The sequence below is a fragment of the Gopherus evgoodei genome, chromosome 7, assembly GCF_007399415.2.
Source record: "Gopherus evgoodei ecotype Sinaloan lineage chromosome 7, rGopEvg1_v1.p, whole genome shotgun sequence".
Taxonomy (NCBI): Eukaryota; Metazoa; Chordata; order Testudines; family Testudinidae; genus Gopherus; species Gopherus evgoodei.
The window spans coordinates 8,365,407-8,383,963 of NC_044328.1; the positions used below are offsets into that span (position 1 = coordinate 8,365,407).

At 43.8% G+C, this 18,557-nt stretch overlaps 1 protein-coding gene across 1 annotated transcript in view; it reads right to left on the reverse strand.

Moving 5' to 3' along the window:
• The window catches only part of LOC115655346 (VPS10 domain-containing receptor SorCS1-like), a gene marked incomplete at its 5' end in the record, with an annotated part of 426,699 nt that overhangs the window by 285,598 nt on the left and 122,544 nt on the right, over nucleotides 1-18,557 (reverse strand). Inside the window, one exon of the mRNA XM_030570701.1 lies at nucleotides 5,565-5,632. Coding sequence (XP_030426561.1) covers nucleotides 5,565-5,632 — 68 coding nt within the window. The remainder of the gene's footprint in view (nucleotides 1-5,564; nucleotides 5,633-18,557) is intronic.

Genomic DNA, 18,557 nt, shown 5'->3' on the forward strand with positions numbered 1-18,557 from the left:
AGATATCCTTAAATCAAACTCTAATAAATTCTTAAGCAGCATTTTTCTTACTTTGACGATCTGTAAATTTCAATTATTATTGATGGAAATATGCTTTTCATCATTTTGAGTGTGTATGGTGACATTGACATTTACTGACATTTACCAATAAAAATCTAGTCCTTTCAAGCCTAGTTATAGACCAATGTCCATAAGACTTAGCTAACATCATTGGAATTCCCATTGGTAGCATGCAAAGTACCCCAGGAAGCCTTTTACTAATATCAACTAGGGTTGGGAGAAACTGACTAGGTTTCTATTGTAAGGTTTTATTCTGCTGCCCATCACCCTGGTATCTGATCACCTTCCATGTAAAATCCCTAGTGGACTTGGGTGCTGAACACAAAGCATCCAATCCTGAGATGGATGGAGGGCACTCAGCTCCCACTGAAGTCAGGAAACCAAATCCTGAGGTTCTTATTGAGGCCCCACTCAGGCAAGGATCCCACTAGGATCAAATTGTAAAATGTACAGCTTCCTGTGCGCAAAACTGAGCATGTGAACTCAAACCCCAGGACCCTCAGGCATTCATGAGAGCGACAGCGAAGGGTCTGAATGTTCACAGGAGGGAAAAACGAAATAGAGGCACGTGCAAAATTAATTTTTAAATTCAAGTGAATTCCCATACGATAGTGGTTTTCAGACCACTGGGGTCTGCAGATTATGTCTCAGATTTACAAAGGGGTCTGCACCTTCTATTTGAAATTTTTTAGGGATCCATAAATGAAAAATGTTGAAAACCACTAGGAGATATGTGGCAGCAATTCCCCGGCTCTGATATTCAGGTAAGGAAACTAACTTAATCACACAGTGTAATTGAAGTACTGAATTTAGGGATAAAACATATTTCAAATAGTTCTTTCAAGTCCCTTTTCCCCAAAACTGCCAGTTAGAATGTATTCAGTAAAAGGTCTTTGTCTGTCACTTTTCTGAATTGATTTGTTTCTCCTGCTTTCTCCAGCTAAAACACCCTAATCCTCTGCAGCTGCAACTTGCGGCATGTCTCTAAACCATAGGTTATGACCTTATTAATGCAGCTCAGCAAGTGGAAAATAAAAGTGAATTGAACCAGCCTGAGAAACACAGGAGATTGATTTATGGAATAATGGGGTATTTGGGAAGTTTCATTCAAAACAGGCAAGTGTATATCACAAAGCTTTAAAGTGCTCTGGTATAACATAATTCTCATTTGTAGCAAGTATACTCCATACAGTCAAAAACAGGTAGAGGATATTTAACATAACCTATAATTAGACAACATCACCTGATCCAAAGGGGGAAGGGAAGGTGAAATTGATCATGGTCAGTTTTGGTCCTTCCTCTCTCTGCTGACTCACAAAAGCAAACTGAGGAGAGAGCAAAGGGGTGATGGCGATGACATACGCACATGCCTCTACAAACACATCCTGGACGAGCTGAGCTGGAAACTGCTTTCCACTTCTACTACCTTTTATCCATGGAACACAGGGTGCTTTGCAAACATAAATTCATTGAGACTTCTAACAAACTCCATGAGGAAGGTAAATATTGTTTTTTTCTGTTTCACAGCTGAGTAAACTGATAGAGAGGTTAAGAGACTCTTGCTCAAGATCACACAAGAAGTTCATGACAAAGCTGGAAACAGAAGCGGGGAATTCTGAAACTCTCTCTATTGCTTTCACCGCTGTAACAATTCTAGTTATTCTGTACATATTATTTTAGATTTTCAAACCATAGCAAACATGAATCATCTCTCCCTCAAAACATGCCTAGGAAATATGGTGATTAATATCCCCGTTTTACATTTGCCTGAAGCTACACAGCAAGGCAGAGGCAGAGCTGGGATTTGAACAAAGGAGTTCCCAAGTTCAATGCATCTGGCCATGCTGCTTGCATCCCTTCCAAGTTAGAAGCTCAAGGGCCTGGTTTCATTTGCACCCATTTTACATAGATGTAGCCCTAAGGACTTCAATGACTGTACTCTTTGTTGACCAAACATTGGTGTAGGTAAGATCTGAGATATTGAGACTTTTGCAGCCCTTGTTTTGCAGGACTAATCGATTTTTAGGGGATAAGGCAGGTGAAGACGGGGATACTATCTTGGGGACAATTTAAAGCAGAAAATGTAATTTGTTGGAGAAGTGAGTGGGATAAATTGGATGCCTGCCATGTATGACAGCATGCCTTAATCTTGCAACCATTTACACGTGTGCTTAAACAGAGGCAGCACGGCTTAGCGGACAGAGCACTGATTAGGATTCAGAATACCTGAGTTCTGATCCTACCTGTGTCACTGGTCCCCTGGATGACCTTGGGCAAGTCACTTTCCCGCTCTGTGCCATCTGTAAAATGGGGATAATGGTACTGAGCTCCTTTGTAAAGCCCTTTGAGTTCTACTGATGAAAGAGACTATACAAAAGCTAGGGCATCTTATCAGAAGTCGTCCCACTGATCCCAATGGGACGGCTCAAGGGAATAAAGTAAAGCACATACCTAAATGTCTGCAGGGATGAGGCTAACAGCATGCAATTAGCTGCTTTTCCTCTTCAGGCCCTGAATGAAGAGTTCAATGCAGAGCTCCCCAGAACTCTGATCACATCAAAACAAAGAAAAGGGAGAAGATTATTTCCTCCCACTCCCCACAGACTCTATATCTGTTATTCTGACATTTTATTTATCTCAGACCTAAGCTTATCTTGCTCCTGTAGTGAAAACCACCATCTTCTCCCAAGCCTCAAAGTGTAATCCTCTTTGTGATCCAAGAGACAACTGGGAGAGGAAGAAAAATAAAACCTCGAATAATTGCTCGGCATGAAATAATCTTTGCTTTGCCCTCTTTTCTCTTTCTTGAATGAATTAAATAAATAAATAAAACCCAAGGGGGGTGGAGAATCTATCGAGAGGAGTATGGTGTAATTAATGCCAGGTCCAGCCAACAAGAAATCTCATTCGCTCGCTTCAGAGGCAGCATCTCACTTGCCACCAAGAGTCTACTGATCACTAAGAGTATGTCTTCACTACAGCCGCTAGAATGGCACAGCTACGGCACTGAAGCTGTATTGTAGACACTTCCTACATTGACAGAGGGGATTTGCCATCAGTGTAGCCAATCCATGTCTTTGAGAGGTTGAAAGAAAGAATTCTTCCATCAATCTAGCTGCATCTACAGCCAGGCTTTAGGCTGACTTTACTACTGCACTCAGGATGCAGCATTTATCACAGCCCTGAGCAACATAGCTAGGTAGATCTAATTATTACGTGTAGATCAGGCCTGAAGCTTAACTTTTAAGAAGATTGTCATCCTCTTTCCTTGCCTCTCTCTTTTGCTGTTTTTATCACATACACGAGTCAGCTGCCAATAGCCTTTTTACTCTCTGGATTTGTGGCAAGCTCCATACATTATCACTGCAGGAGGATAGTTAAATCGGCTGAGGAATTCAAAAGAAATGTCATCCTGGCAAATATTAGTATATTTATAAAAAAAAAAAAATCCACATGCTATGGTCAGTAGGCGGTGTGTGTTATAGATAGCTATAGAGCGCAACTGGTCAACAGACTGCTTATGACCATCGATAACTCCTTCAACTACTGAGTTTATAACTAGAACTGGGCAAAACTTTTTCAGCCAAAGCTTTTTTAACATAAAAACACATTTTGAAAATTCATGTCCATTTCTCTGAATTGTTTTGGTTGAAAAAAATACTGAAAAAATCTGAAAAAAAAACCCAAAGTTTTGTTTTGAAATTTTTTACATTTCAGTTTTTTTAATTCAAAATTACTTTTGCTTTGAAATTTCTTTGCATCTTATTAATGAAAATCTTTCACTTTGTTTGACCCATAATAATCTTTTGACTTTTCGTGTAGGTGAATAATCCCCCCCCAAAATGTTTCAGGTCGAGCCAACCCAATTTTTATTCAGTTTTTCAGAACTGTGAGTGAACCAAAAAATCAGTAATCCACATAGGTCTACTTTTAACCAGTTATAACCCAAACTACTCTACTTAAACAATTGCTAATCATTTTCCAGCCCTTTATTCATGTACCCTTCATAGAATCTCAGGGATGGAAGGGAACTCAGGAGATCATCTAATCCAATTACCTGCTCAAAGCAGGACCAATCCCCAGACAGATTTTTGCCCCAGATCCCTAAATGGCACCCTCAAGAATTAAACTCACAACCCTGGGTTTAGCAGGCCAATGCTCAAACCACTGAGCTATCCCTCTCCCCTTAATATGAAGTGTGTTATATATATGCCACGTATCACAGACAAGACACTTTTCCAAGGTTGTGTGTGGATACAGAAAGACATGCTCTTCTCTTCTCTCTTTTGGAAACAGTCACCGATGTGCAAAAGCAAAGTAAACCAGGGATAGCGTGTTCTTTCACTGGCCAACATCATCTCTCAAGAAATAAAACAAATCAGAGAAATGAAGGATTTTTTTTCTCCCTCTTATTTCTATTTTCCTTGATTTTTTTTTATACAAGTGTATCAGGCACTTTAAATAATAAATGCCCTTCCATCATTTTCTCTCGTTACACCGAAAATGGGAAACCTCCAATGGGACCGTCGCAAGGATCCTCACTCACGGCCACTGGTAAAGCTAAAAAAAAAACCCCAACAGATTTCACCAGGAAAGCAGGGGGAAGAAAATAGCAACAAAACATACTTAACACTCATATGAACATTCTTCCTCTGAGGCTCTTGAAGCAACTGACAAACTCAAGGTTTAAGCTGAAGCCTACTGAAGTCAATGTGAAGTGGTGATTAGTCACCCAGTCCTAACAACAATGGATGTGGGCCAGAAAACCCTTACTATTCACTTGAACAGTCCTCAAACACACAAGCACCCCTACAGGCACTACACGAGTTATAACAGAACACCAGAGTTAGGAATTGACCGGACAGCCACCTCATCTGGAACCAGTAGTACGCAATCAGGCAGCAGCAGAGAAAGACACACACACACACACACACACACACCACAAATACCTTACAGTACTGTGTTAAATGTAAACGACTAAAAAAATAAAGGCAAAGTTTTAAAAAAGATTTGACAAAGTAAGGAAACTGTTTCTGTGCTTGTTTCATTTAAATTAAGATGGTTAAAAGCAGCATTTTTCTATGCATAATAAGGTTTCAAAGCTGTATTAAGTCAATGTTCAGTTGTAAACTTTTGAAAGAATCAAACTGAAATAAAGTGTTACAGATCAAAACAGGGGGGTTGTTGGCTGGGTTTCGATCAATTGGTTTATTAATTCTGAACAGGATTGTGTATAAAAAAAAACAAAAAACAAAAAAAAAACCAACCACACCTAATTGATTTACATGAAATGCATTATCTAGCTAGCTGAACAAGACAATCAGACCTCAGTCCCATCATCACCAAGAATGAGAGAACAAAGGACTAAAAGAGAGAGAGAGAGAGAATGCTTAGCCATGAACCTTCCAGCATGTAAAAAATCCAATTAAATTCAATAAAAGAACTGTACCAGACTGTTCATGTTTAAGTAAGACGGTAATTATTAACTCAATTTATCTATGTACCTCCAAAGTGAGCTCTCGGTGATGCTCCCCAGGTTGTAGTCATACAGCTTTGTCAGAATTAGAATCACCTGGAGGCAAAAGAAGAAATCATGGTTAGTCTGAAACAATTACAATCTCCTAGAATTGAAATGACCCAAGGGAGGGTTTAGGATTCCTTTAATGGGTGCTTAACATAACTGAATGAATTGTTAAAGCATTTGCCTAAACTGACATGGGAAGTGCTTGCAGATGCTGTATTTTGAACTGAGCAGACCTTTCCCTGTTCAATGCCGCTGTACCATTATACGGTACGTTCTTCCCCCAGAAGGCAAAGCAGGTGACAAAATATGCCAGACAAAATGCTTGCGGATAGAGGAGGATATCTGCAGTATGTGGCAGAAAGAGTGATTGCCTTCCACTGGGATTCCTGAGCATGAGAACCACCAGCCTATAATGGAGCAGAGGTCCTTCTGGGCCAGAATCTTGTTTTTCATGGTGGCCAGTACCAGAAGACGTAAGAACCCTGAAGAAGGCCACTGTGGGCTAATCTGTCCGCCATGAAGGCCTCATTCTAACCCCTAAAAAGTAGAGAGTGGCTTAAATTCCAAAGCATGAGGTTTTGGATCCCTTCCAACATTTTTCTTAGAGCTCCAAAACCTCTGTCAGGCAACCTAATCATACCTTATGGCTCCTTTAACTATGCTGGGTTTTGCTTTAAATTAAGGATTTCTGGGCCAGATCCTTCACCTCTTACTGATACGAGTGCAAATTAGGCATTCATACAAGACTTCCTCCTGGTCTGGGCAATTGTTCCATCCTATGCTCCAGCTTTTGGCCTTTCCTAAAACTAGGAAGTGCTAGTACATCTGCATGGATCCATTGCAGGGGAAGAATAGCTGTGATTGAAAGCTAGAGTAGCCAATGGGCTGCAGCAGCAGCTGCACCATGGTCATGGGAGAGGATTGCAAACCGAACATTTCCTTGGGCTATGCACAGGCACCAAGATTTAGCCTTGCATCACTGCTCTGTGGGGTAGATATTGTTATAACCACATGACAGACATACAAGTTGAGCCATAGGGAAATTAAGACCAGAATTTTTTAAAATGGGTGCCTAGAGTTAGGAATCTAAAGCTGAATTTAGACATCCAAATAAGTCATTGGCTTCTCAAATGCCTATGAGACTGTCAATATTACTTGTGTGTATGTATTTGCTGGGCTTAGCCAGTTACTTTTGTTAGCCTTTCAAACAGCAAGAGTGGAAAGAAAAGACACTTAACAATATGTAAACATGATTGTAAAAGCATGAAAAACTGGTGGAGGACTATGGGGGCAATGGCCAGGCCTGCTAAAACTGCTCAGGAAATGGGCTTTGCTCATGCAGAACATTTGATTTAACATGAATAAAAGGTTTTGTTTTCATCAACATTTTTTCTTCAAAAGTTTTTGGGTTTTTGCCAATCCCCCCACCCTGCCTCCAAAACAAAGCAAAAACCACACTGATTTCAGGGGGGAGGGGTCTGGATTAAGAGTTGCGGGTTTCAGTTGCTGAAAACTGAAAAGGTCAGAGGTTTGGCTTGGTCTATACCACCAACTTATGGCGGTATCACGACATCGCTCAGGGGTGTGGAAAATCCACACCTGAGAAACGAAGTTATACCGACCTAACCCCCAGTGTTGACGGGAGGGCTTGTCCTGTTGAAAAGGCTAGCGCCTCTCAGAGAGGTGAAGTACCCATGCTGATGGGAGAAGCTCTCCTGTTGGCGTAGGTAGCCTCTTCATTAAGCGCTACAGCGGCACAGCTGCAAATATTGGGTCTAAACTTTTGGTGAACTTTGGAGCCAAAACACACCCAGACTGGCCGTCTCTGCATAATCCTTTCTGAACCCTTTATCGAACAAAGCACTGACCTGCAAACTACTCATGACACCCCCTTTATTAAGTAGCCATTAGCCTTTATCTCTATGCATTTACTTGTTAAACTTGCTTTTCCTGTAAAATCTTGATTGATTATGCATGACCATTATCTTTTATTAATCACTTTGTTTACTTCTGTGTATAAATATTGATGCTCACCCCTAATAAAGGGGCCACACTTATTCTAAAGCTTTTGGGTTAGTGTGAGCCCGTTGATCAACGCATTGGTGTCTGGTCTCTGACAGAATTGTGTGCCCAAATACCAACTCCGCACAAACTTGGGTGTTGGAGAGGTGAGTGAGGACTTACTTTATTACCTAACAATTTGGGGGCTCGTCCGGGATTCCTTCTGGTGCGGTACCTCTGTCCAGTGGTCAGACCACTCATATATGAATTGGCAAGGCGCCACAGGAGATTTCTCCCAGCCAATTCAATATTGAGGGGTCGTGTATTGGACAGCAGGGTAAACGCCAGTTGGAGGGCTCCTGTCAGACACCATGGGTCAAGGGACTAGCGTGCCTCTTGAGAGTCCGTTGGGGATTGTAAATAAGTTATGGAACGAAGGGAAACTCCCAGTACAGACAGGAATGTCTAGGAAGAAATTGTACACACTATGTGTAAGGAATTGGACTGGGTATACCGCGGTATTGGCCGACCCGGAGATGAGGTGGCCTTCTTATGGCTCTTTCGAACAGGCTGCCTTAAGAGGAGTAAAGAGCCAGATCGAAAAAGACCATCCGGGACAGTTATGTTACTGGTTTTGTTGGGACACAGCAGCAGAGCTGTGGAAATCTTTAAAAAATTATGGCAGTCAGGTACTCTCCCAAGAGTGAACCCCCTCCAGGTTATTTCGATGAAGGGTGTAGACCACGGCGTGTTTTGACTCGTCAGCTGGTCCCCTCTGCACCTGCCCCTATTCCTCCGCAGGGGGACTCTCTCCTTGTAGCAGAGGGGAATCTGCAGGATACCAGATTGGAATTTGTGCAGAAGGATGAGGAGGAAATGGAAGGGCAAACCTCGGGAGGAGTAGTTACTAGGCTTATGTCCAAGCAGGTACGGCAGGGTGCATGCCCCCCCCCTGAGGAAAGTATAGTTAGAGAGATGCCTTTACAGGTGCACGATCAACCTTATATGGGCAATGATGGACGATTGCAACATGCTAGTATTGTGGAATATAAAGGATGGCTAGAATGGGATTTGAAAGAGTGGGGACAGTTGTCAGGGTCTTTTGGGGAAAATCCCCGAAAGATCATAGAACTTCTAGAAAGATTGTTTTTAAGTTATAATCCTACTTATACGGATGTGGATCAGTTGTTAAGTAGAGTTTTGACCGGAGAGGAACGTAGTAGATTGTGGATGGCAGAAAGGACATGGGGAGATAGCAATGCAGTTAATCTTACTTGGATGGATAGGCGGGATCTGGCCGCTGGCTGGAATCCCCTAGACTGGACTCAGCTAAGGCTGACTCAGCTGCGAACAGATCGAGAGCGATTGTTAGAGAGACTCAAGGAAATGGCTCGCCGCTCGCCTAATCAGGCTAAGTTCATGCAGATTCGGCAGGAATCTGATGAGCCGCCCAGAAAGTTCTGGTCGAGGCTATTGGAGGGGGCCCGAATGTTCACTCAGATGGATCCTGAGAGAGAAGCAGACCACCCTACTCTTATTTCATTTTTTGTGAATCAGTCGGTGCCCCCTGTAAGGGATTACTTCTTAAAGTTTCGCCCTGGTTGGGGAGGTGAGTCAGTCACTTCAGTGTTGGACGTAGCTGATTTTGCCTGGGAGAAAGAAAGGGAAAGTAGTAAAAAGAAAGAGAAAAAGGAAGAATATAAGCTGATGGCTTTAGCTTTTCACGGTGGTGTTCGAGGCAAAGGCCGTGGCCGTGGCAGGGGATTCCAGGGTGCCCGAGGAAGAGGGTCCTGGCGACCCCAGCCATCAGGAAATTGTTTTCAGTGCGGACAGCCTGGTCACTTTAAACGTGAATGCCCCTGGGGACGCCCAGAGGGTCTGGTTGCATCCGCAGATGCTTACACAAGTGAGGAATACACCCCTGCACCACCAGCTCAGCCAATTCCCCAGGCCTGGATCAACTACGGGAAACAGCAGCAGCTGCAGCAAACTCAGCCTCCTCAATGACGGTACCCCGGGGGCGAAGGCAAACAATGTGATGGTCTTATTTCCTTAATGTCTTTAGCCGGCTCCTTTCTCACTTTCTCCCCTCCGATCAAAGAGCCTCGTTTAACCCTTTCAGTCCAGGGACTGCCTATCTCTTTCCTCATTGATACTGGGGCTACTTTCTCTCTTTTAAATCATGCCCCCTCTCCCTGGCTATCCTCTGAGGTTAAAACTGCGACTGGGGTGGAGGGCAACCCACAGTCTCTGGAACTCACTTTGCCTTTGAATGTTGTTTATGCTGATAAATGTTTTCCTCACCGTTTTCTTTTTTCCCCAGCTTGTCCGATCCCTTTGATGGGCCGGGATTTACTCTGTAAGCTTGAGGCTACTTTAACCTGCACTCCTGAAGGGGTAGGATTATTGATGACAGTGTTAGGAGATTCGGCCCCTACTCAGGGTAATTGGGAAACACCCCTCTCTCTCTCCCCTGACCTCACTGACTTGCCTTCAACCCTCTGGGGAATTTCTGACACTGATGTTGGCCTGCTCCTTTCGGCAGAGCCCGTAAGGATTCAGGTAAAGCCTTCCTTAAGCCCCCCGTCAGTCCCTCAATACCCCCTGTCGCTGGAAGCCCGGGAGGGCATCCGCCCCATTATCGAGGGATTCATTGCACAAAAGCTAGTCCGCCCTCAGCGCACTCCCTGTAACACCCCTATACTGCCTGTCAAAAAGCCTCCTAAAAAGGACGGAGACCCTGTTCGTTGGCGCTTTGTACAGGATCTACGAGTTGTTAATCAGTATGTGGTCCCTCTTCATGCAGTAGTCCCTGACCCAGCTACTATCATCAGCCAAATCCCCTGGGATGCTGAGTGGTTCACTGTTATTGACTTAAAATCAGCTTTTTTCAGCATTCCTGTGCACCCAGACTCTCAGTATCTCTTTGGTTTCACCTGGGAGGGACAAAGTTATGTCTGGCAACGACTTCCTCAAGGCTACAGAGACAGCCCCACGATTTTCAGCCAGTGCCTCCGCCACGACTTGGAAGGTTTCACCAGTCCGCAGGGATCCACACTGGTCCTATACGTAGATGACATCCTATTAGGTAATCGCGAAGAAGCTGCCCTCCGCATCGATGGTAAGGCACTTTTATTATACCTACACACCAGAGGCCACAAGGTAGACCCTAAAAAGATTCAGTGGGTCTCACAGAAGGTCCGATATCTGGGCTTCCTGTTAACCCCAGAGGGAAGACAGATGGACCCAGCCCGCATAAAGACTATTCAAAACTGCCCTCTACCGAACACCAAGAAACAACTTCGAGGTTTCTTAGGATTAATTGGCTTCTGTCGCCCCTGGTTGCCATCCTGCGGGGAGTTAAGCAAACCGCTCCACCGACTCACTGCTAACCTTGCTCCTGACCCTTTGCAGTGGTCCCCGGACACTATTCAAGCCTTTCAGTTACTCAAGGACAGTGTGGCCTCCTCCATGTCTCTCCGCCCCCCCAATTACAGCAAACCCTTTCACCTTTTTGTCCACGAGAGGGGCGGAATTGCTAGTGGTGTCCTTACCCAGCTGAGCGGGCCCCACCATTTCCCGCTTGCTTTTTACTCTCAGCAAATCGACCCTGTCGCTCAGGGAACCCCATCCTGCACCCGGACTCTGGCAGCAGCTGCCCTGCTGATCACAAAGGCAAAGAGCCTAACCCTGGGTCATTTTACCACGGTTTGGACCTCTCATGCCTTGTCAGCCCTTCTGCGTAGGGGCACAACCCAAGTCTTTTCGGCCCATCGTCAGCAACAGCTAGAGGCCGAACTCTTAGAAGACACTAACCTAATTTTTGAAAGGTGTGGACCCCTTAATCCAGCTACCTTGCTTCCTGACCTGCCAGTCCTCCAGGATCAGCACGACTGTGTGGAAGTAGTTTCCAGCATCTTACAGATAAGGGACAACCTGTTTGACGTGCCACTGGACAATCCCGATTGCATCCTCTTCTCGGACGGAAGCTCCTTCTATGTTGATGGCAAGCGTTTCACTGGTTATGCTGTCACCTCTGAATGGGACATTCAAGAGGCCGCCTCACTGCCAGGCAACTGGGGAGCCCAAGCTGCTGAACTCTATGCCCTGGCCCGAGCTTGCCAGTTGGCCGCTGGTAAGACCGTTACCATTTTTACTGATAGCAAATATGCTTTTGGAGTTGTGCATTGTCATATCCACCTCTGGAAGTTTCGAGGTTTCCAGACAGCTACCGGTAAACCCATTCAGCACCTCCCCCTCATCCACAAGCTTTTGGACGCCCTCCAAAAACCCTCTGTCCTGGCTGTAGTTCACTGCCGGGCCCATACTAAAGATAGCAGCCCCGTTACCCGTGGGAATGCCCTGGCTCACGCCTCCGCCAAGAAGGCTGCCACCTTACCTTTAGCCATGCTCACATTGGCTATTGCAACCTCCTCCTTTACTCCACCGCACCCCGTACCAGTACCCGCTGCTGAACTAAAATCATGGGAAAGCCTCGGGGCCACTCTGGTCAAAGGGACCTGGCTTATGCCAGATGGCCGAGCCTGCCTCCCTCGCTCCACATACCTTGTGGCAGTTCGCTGGCACCATGATAAAGGGGGTCACTACGGCACGCACGCCCTCGTGGACACTATCGCTCGCTTTTGGTATGCTCCAGGCATTCAACCCTATTGCCTATCAATAGTGAAAGCATGCAGCACATGTCAGCGTAATGGACCTGCTCCGCCTCTTAACAAAATTAAGGGTGGAAGACCTCCGCCTGCTGCTCCATTTCAACATCTTCAAATTGACTTTGCAGATATGCCAAAGGCTTTTGGGAAAAAGCACCTCCTTGTTTTGGTTTGCCCTCTGACTTCCTGGGTCGAAGCTTTTCCTACTGCTAATTGTACTGCTGCCACAGTGGCGAAGATTCTCCTTAGAGATATTGTACCCCGTTTTGGCATCCCTCTTGTGCTCGACTCAGATCGCGGACCTCACTTTACTGGTCATGTCCTTGGCCGTTTAGAACAAGGACTGGGCATTTCACACTCCTTTCATACACCCTACCACCCCCAGTCTAGCGGGAAAGTTGAGCGTATGAATAGGGAACTTAAGTTTACATTGGCTAAATACTGTCAGGAAACAGGATTAAAGTGGCCTCAGGTACTTCCCTTGGTCCTGTTTCACCTTCGTACTCGCCCAACCCGCGCATTGGGATTATCCCCCTTTGAACTGCTCTATGGACACCCCCCTTTCAAAGGCGGGGCGCTACCACATGCTGATGTTTCACTATTGGGAGGGGATCATATGACCGCGTGTCAGTTTCTCTCCCTACAGGCTCACCTCCGTACCCTTTGGAAAGCCTCGCAGTTTTCCCAGACCGTGCCGCTGGAGGAACAAATCCACCCGTTCCAACCAGGGGACTTTGTCTGGGCCAAAAAGTTCGTTCGTGATGACACCCTCCAGCCAAGGTTTACTGGACCCCACCAGGTTCTTTTGACAACCCAGACTGCAGTGTTCCTGGAAGGACGCAAATCTTGGATCCACCACTCCCACGTCAAGCCAGCCGTAGTGGACCACAGTGACGGACCAGCAGCTCTTGTCACCACTGAGGACACTGCCTTCGACCAGTGGACCAGCTTACCTCTCTCAGACATTAGACTTAAATTAACTCGGAAAAAATGAGAGGACCCTTTATTCTGACAACTGTATGTTTTTTATGCTTTTTTAGTTTATTTTCTGCTTATGAAAATAATGCTTTTATTAGATATTCCCACGAGGTTAAAACTCGTATTTTAGGAAATAGAAGTGATTGCTGGGTATGTACTCAATTTCCAGTAAATGCAGCACAGGGACTCCCCTTCACACCCATTCCCCTAACCACTGCTAATATGACTTGGATGCCACCGACTAGAATAAAAGATCCAGTCCAACCCAATCTTACATGGGACAAAACAGAAGTGCCAATTAACAAATATCTCAGGGTAACCAATCAAACAGGATCACTGTGTTTTGTTAAAGAAAAAGGGTCAACTTTTGTGGGAACAAGTAAATGCAACATATATTTTAATGGCACTGCCTTTAGTAAAAATCTTGGCTTCAAGCCTTGCGCATCCCACTTATCCCATATGTGGATCCCTCACCCCGATCCAACCTTTTCAACTTTTTCATGGAGGGACAGGTTTTCAGAGTCAGTTTTTAAAAAGCCCTGCTCAGATCTCGAGGGTGTCCAACTAATTGTTAAAGGATACACAATTGCCTTCTACAACTGCTCAAGCAGTACTACACTGCCCTTTGAGGACAACACTACCAAATTGTGCCTCTGCAGTTCACACAACGACCCCTCTGCGTTACCAGGGGAACAGTGGTACAACGGGTGGTGGGTTACCTCCTACTTTGAGAAATGGAATACCCAAAACGCATTATATGGAACATACTGGGTGTGCGGGCCCAAGGCTTATTATTTTCTCTCCCCTGATTGGGCAGGGTCATGTTATTTGGCATGGCTAGCACCGCCTTCTCGGATCTCCCTCACTCCCCCTCATTTTCCCCATGTTCGTAACATTCGTGAAACTGACAGAGATATTAATCTCCGTGATGGTTTGTCCTGGCAGCGGTGGGCTGGTCACACTAGCTTGAAGGGTGCTATCATCCGTCTACAGGGACTATTAGAATCTTTGACCAATGAAACTGCAACCCTATTTGAGAATCAGGCCGGGGAAATGTCCCAGCTGCGCCAGTTAGCTTTGCAAAACAGAATGGCTTTAGATATGATGTTAGCAGCCCAGGGAGGAACTTGCGCCCTCATAAATGAAGAATGCTGTGTTTTTGTAAATGACACCTACTCTGACACTTTTCAACGTACCAAACACCTAAGGGAAATGGCTAAAAACTACTCCTCTGGCCAGCCACCTTATGATTGGTGGGGAGCCTTATGGAATTGGCTGCCCGGATTTGGGTGGGTTAAAAACCTCTTGGTGGGTGTTGTTGGGGCCATAGTAGTCCTTATAATACTGTGTTGCTGTATTCAGTGTGTCCCCTCCCTCATAAACTCATGTAAGTCAGTTTATTCTTTTCCCACTTCAGCTAAAAGCCTTACTCTCTTCGAATTGGCCCAGGCTGAAATTGCCAAGCGGCCCTTGAAATCTTGAAATAGGGTGTAGCTTTTTGATTAATAGTTATCTCAAAGCTACAAATGGAGGAATGTTGGGTCTAAACTTTTGGTGAACTTTGGAGCCAAAACACACCCAGACTGGCCATCTCTGCATAATCCTTTCTGAACCCTTTATCGAACAAAGCACTGACCTGCAAACTACTCATGACACCCCCTTTATTAAGTAGCCATTAGCCTTTATCTCTATGCATTTACTTGTTAAACTTGCTTTTCCTGTAAAATCTTGATTGATTATGCATGACCATTATCTTTTATTAATCACTTTGTTTACTTCTGTGTATAAATATTGATGCTCACCCCTAATAAAGGGGCCACACTTATTCTAAAGCTTTTGGGTTAGTGTGAGCCCGTTGATCAACGCATTGGTGTCTGGTCTCTGACAGAATTGTGTGCCCAAATACCAACTCCGCACAAACTTGGGTGTTGGAGAGGTGAGTGAGGACTTGCTTTATTACCTAACACAAGTGTAGACAATCACTTAATGAAAAGTGTTCACCCACAGGTGATATGGTGTTTTTGTCTTTTTCATCTTTGTCCTGTGTGACTCCATTTTGAGTGACTTTCTAGTTTCACCCATTTAGTTAATATTGAGGTATTTAGTGCATTGAAGAGGTAGGACCCATGGATCTAGAAAGGTGTGTTGCGGGTGGTGTTGATCATTGTTACAGTGAAGACGTGTGTGTCAGGTTTTGCATTTGTTGATTGGCAGCATCCAGTGCCTCTTTGAGTTGATGTCCTGGTCCACGTGGAGCTTGCTTCTGATGATGAGCTTGGAGAGACAGCAGGGAGGGTTGCCTGAAGGCTAGAAGAAGGGTTCAGGAATGATTTCTTTCAGAATCAAGTCTCCATTGAGTATGGGTTGTGGTTGTTTGATGTTACCCCCCATGGGTTCCAGTGTGGAGTGGCAGGTGAGAACTAGGGGTGTGTGGTTGGAAGGCATTTTATTTCTATAGCGAAGCAAGTTTTCTCAGGGTATTTGGGGTGGCCTGTTCCATGATATGATCTACTTGTCTGGTGGAGTGTCCTTGTTTGGTGAAGGCTGTTTTGAGTCTGTAAAGGTGTATATCCTGGACTTTCTCCTCAGAGCATATTCTGTGGTATCTGTGTGCCTATCTGTAGATAACTGATTTCTTGGTGTGTTTGGGGTGGTTACTGGATCTACGAAGGTAAGTGATCAGTGGATTTCTTGTACATAGTTGTCTGTAGGGTTCGGTTGTAGAAGCTGATTGTGGTGTCCAGGAAACTGATGCTAGTGTGGGAGCATTCTAAAGACAGTCTCATGGATGGATGATAGCTGTTGAAGTTGTGGTGGAAATCTATGAGGGAGGTTAAGTCATCTGTCCAGAGGATCAAAATATCATTGATGTATTTCAAGTATTATCACTGGCTTTGTTGTGCATTTGTCTGGAAATTCTTCTTTAAGATGGCCCATGAAGAGGTTGGCATGTTGGGAAGCCATCCCACAGCTGTTCCCATTGTTTGGACAAAATATTTGTCATTGAATGTAAAACTCTTATGGGTGAGGATGAAATGGATGAGTTTGGCAATCTGTTTGGGATGGATATATGAGGGCCATTCACTGTCTTGTAAATATTTGTGGCAGACAGCTATGCCATCATTTTGAGGGATATACTGTATATGAAAGTGACATACATGGTGGCAAGGATGGTGTTTTAAGGTTGAGAAGTTTGTGGAGAAAGTCAGTTATGTCCTGGGGGAAGCTGGCCCTTTGTGTGGCAAATGATTGTGGACGGTGTCTATGAGTCCCAATATTCCTTCAGTAGGAGTGTTGTGGCCCACAGCACACCTCTCAAGATCACAGCACGTGGTGTACCTCATCCAGTGCACTAAATGCCCTAACAACAACTATGTGAGTGAAACCAGACCATCACCACACTCTCAAATGAACTCACAGGAAAATGATCAAAGACAAAAATACTATTGCCTGTGGGTGAACACTTTTCACAAAGCAATCACTCTATATCTAACCTATCAGTCCTCATCCTCAAAGGAAACCTACCTAACACTTTAAAAAGACAAGCCTGGGAGCTTAAATTCATATCTTTGCTAGATATGACATCAGGAAGTTTCTGCTTTGCTGTAAACTTTGTTCCCTCCAAAACAAAATTTCAGCAACACTGACAACATTTCACGAAGTATTTCGGTTTCAACAGAACTGTATTTGCTGATGACAAACTATTGTGTCAAAATTTTTCAAATCTGTTCTAGTTATTGCTCTGTATTCTACAAACCTGATGCAAAGGTCAAGGGAGTACAATCCCATTTAGAGAAGTGCTTCTTTGCTCCTTAATAATATTGTGCTGGCATACGATGGCTCCCAGTGGTGGATGGTAATCTCAATACAAATTGTATAAATTCTCTTTGTCCTACTCCCACCTATGGCAATCGGAATGTATCCACTGATTCCAATGACAACAGGATCTGTTATTTGCAGGCTTGGCAGAATTATTTTTTTCTTCTTTTTTCTAATAATTTCAACAGCTAATATTGATGTTTATTTTGAAACTTTTTTTTCAATTTTTAGCAATTTAAATGTTCACAACTGTATAAAACCCATGATTGCATGCATTTTTTTTTTTTTACATTTTCATCTGTTTAAATTTTCACAGTCACAGGAAATTGGAAGAGTCAGACAATTATTTAATTATAGTAGACATTCAGATTCAAAAAGTTAAAGCTTTACAATAATTAAAACACAAATTGTCTACAGCACATGTCAAAATATTCGAAGTAAATATCCTTAAAGCAAACTCTAATGAGTTCTCAAGCAGAATTTTTCTGACTTTGCCTGTATGTAAATTTCTAACATTATATATGGAATTATTTTTTTTTCAGTTTGTGGGTGTACGGTGAAATCAACCTTTACTGACATTTACTGATAAAAGTCTAATCCCTACCAAACCTAGTTATCTGTGAAACACTTTACATCTGGATCATTATGAGGAGAGCACTTTCAAATCCTTCTTGGGAAGGGACACCATATAAACAGAAGGCATTTTTGTTATTTCATTACTTGGTGATGTCTGTCTAGGTTCTTAGTCTATGCCCATCACTGTGGTATCTGGTCACCTTATAATAGTCAATCACATCTTATTCTAGAATCATATAGACAACCCCCTTCCATCATAGTAGATGAGAGATTAAAGGACTTATCCAAGGTCACAGTGAGTCTGTAGCAGAGCCAAGAAGTAAGGTCAGCGTTCCAAATTCCCAGTCCAGAGCCTTGACCACAAAACTACTTTTTCTGCCATCTCTCTGTGCAGAGATTCTGACTTCAACACACTTTTGCCCAGGATGCTGCACATATAACATATCCCTTAGGTTTCATCAGAGACCATCTCCACAACAGTCTCTTTTTTCCATTCATTTTACCTCAAGCAGCAGCAATACGGTTACTCCAAACCAAGACACACAGGCAACGTGAACAAGTCATGGCTGGACAGCAAAATTGCTTATTTATGCCAAATTCCCATATGTGCTTTTTGTTAAACTGTTATTTCAATAACCTGTGCAAAGCCATCTTTTTTTTTAAAAGTATTATTTCTCCTTTTCATTTCATTATTTCTCCTTTCTCCTGTTTTCATTTCTTTGTTATTCAGACTGCTAAAGGTTAGTTTGTGTTTAATATCGCGGTGGGTTTTGTTGATGCAGTGGTTGGTTTTTTGCTTTGTTTTCCCAGGCTGTCGCCAGATAGCTTAGAGGAACTAATGATCAAAGACATGCATATTATGTTGTCTTAAATGTCAGAATATAGGCTGTGATGGAACGCTGTAATGAAATGAAACAGGATGTCTCACC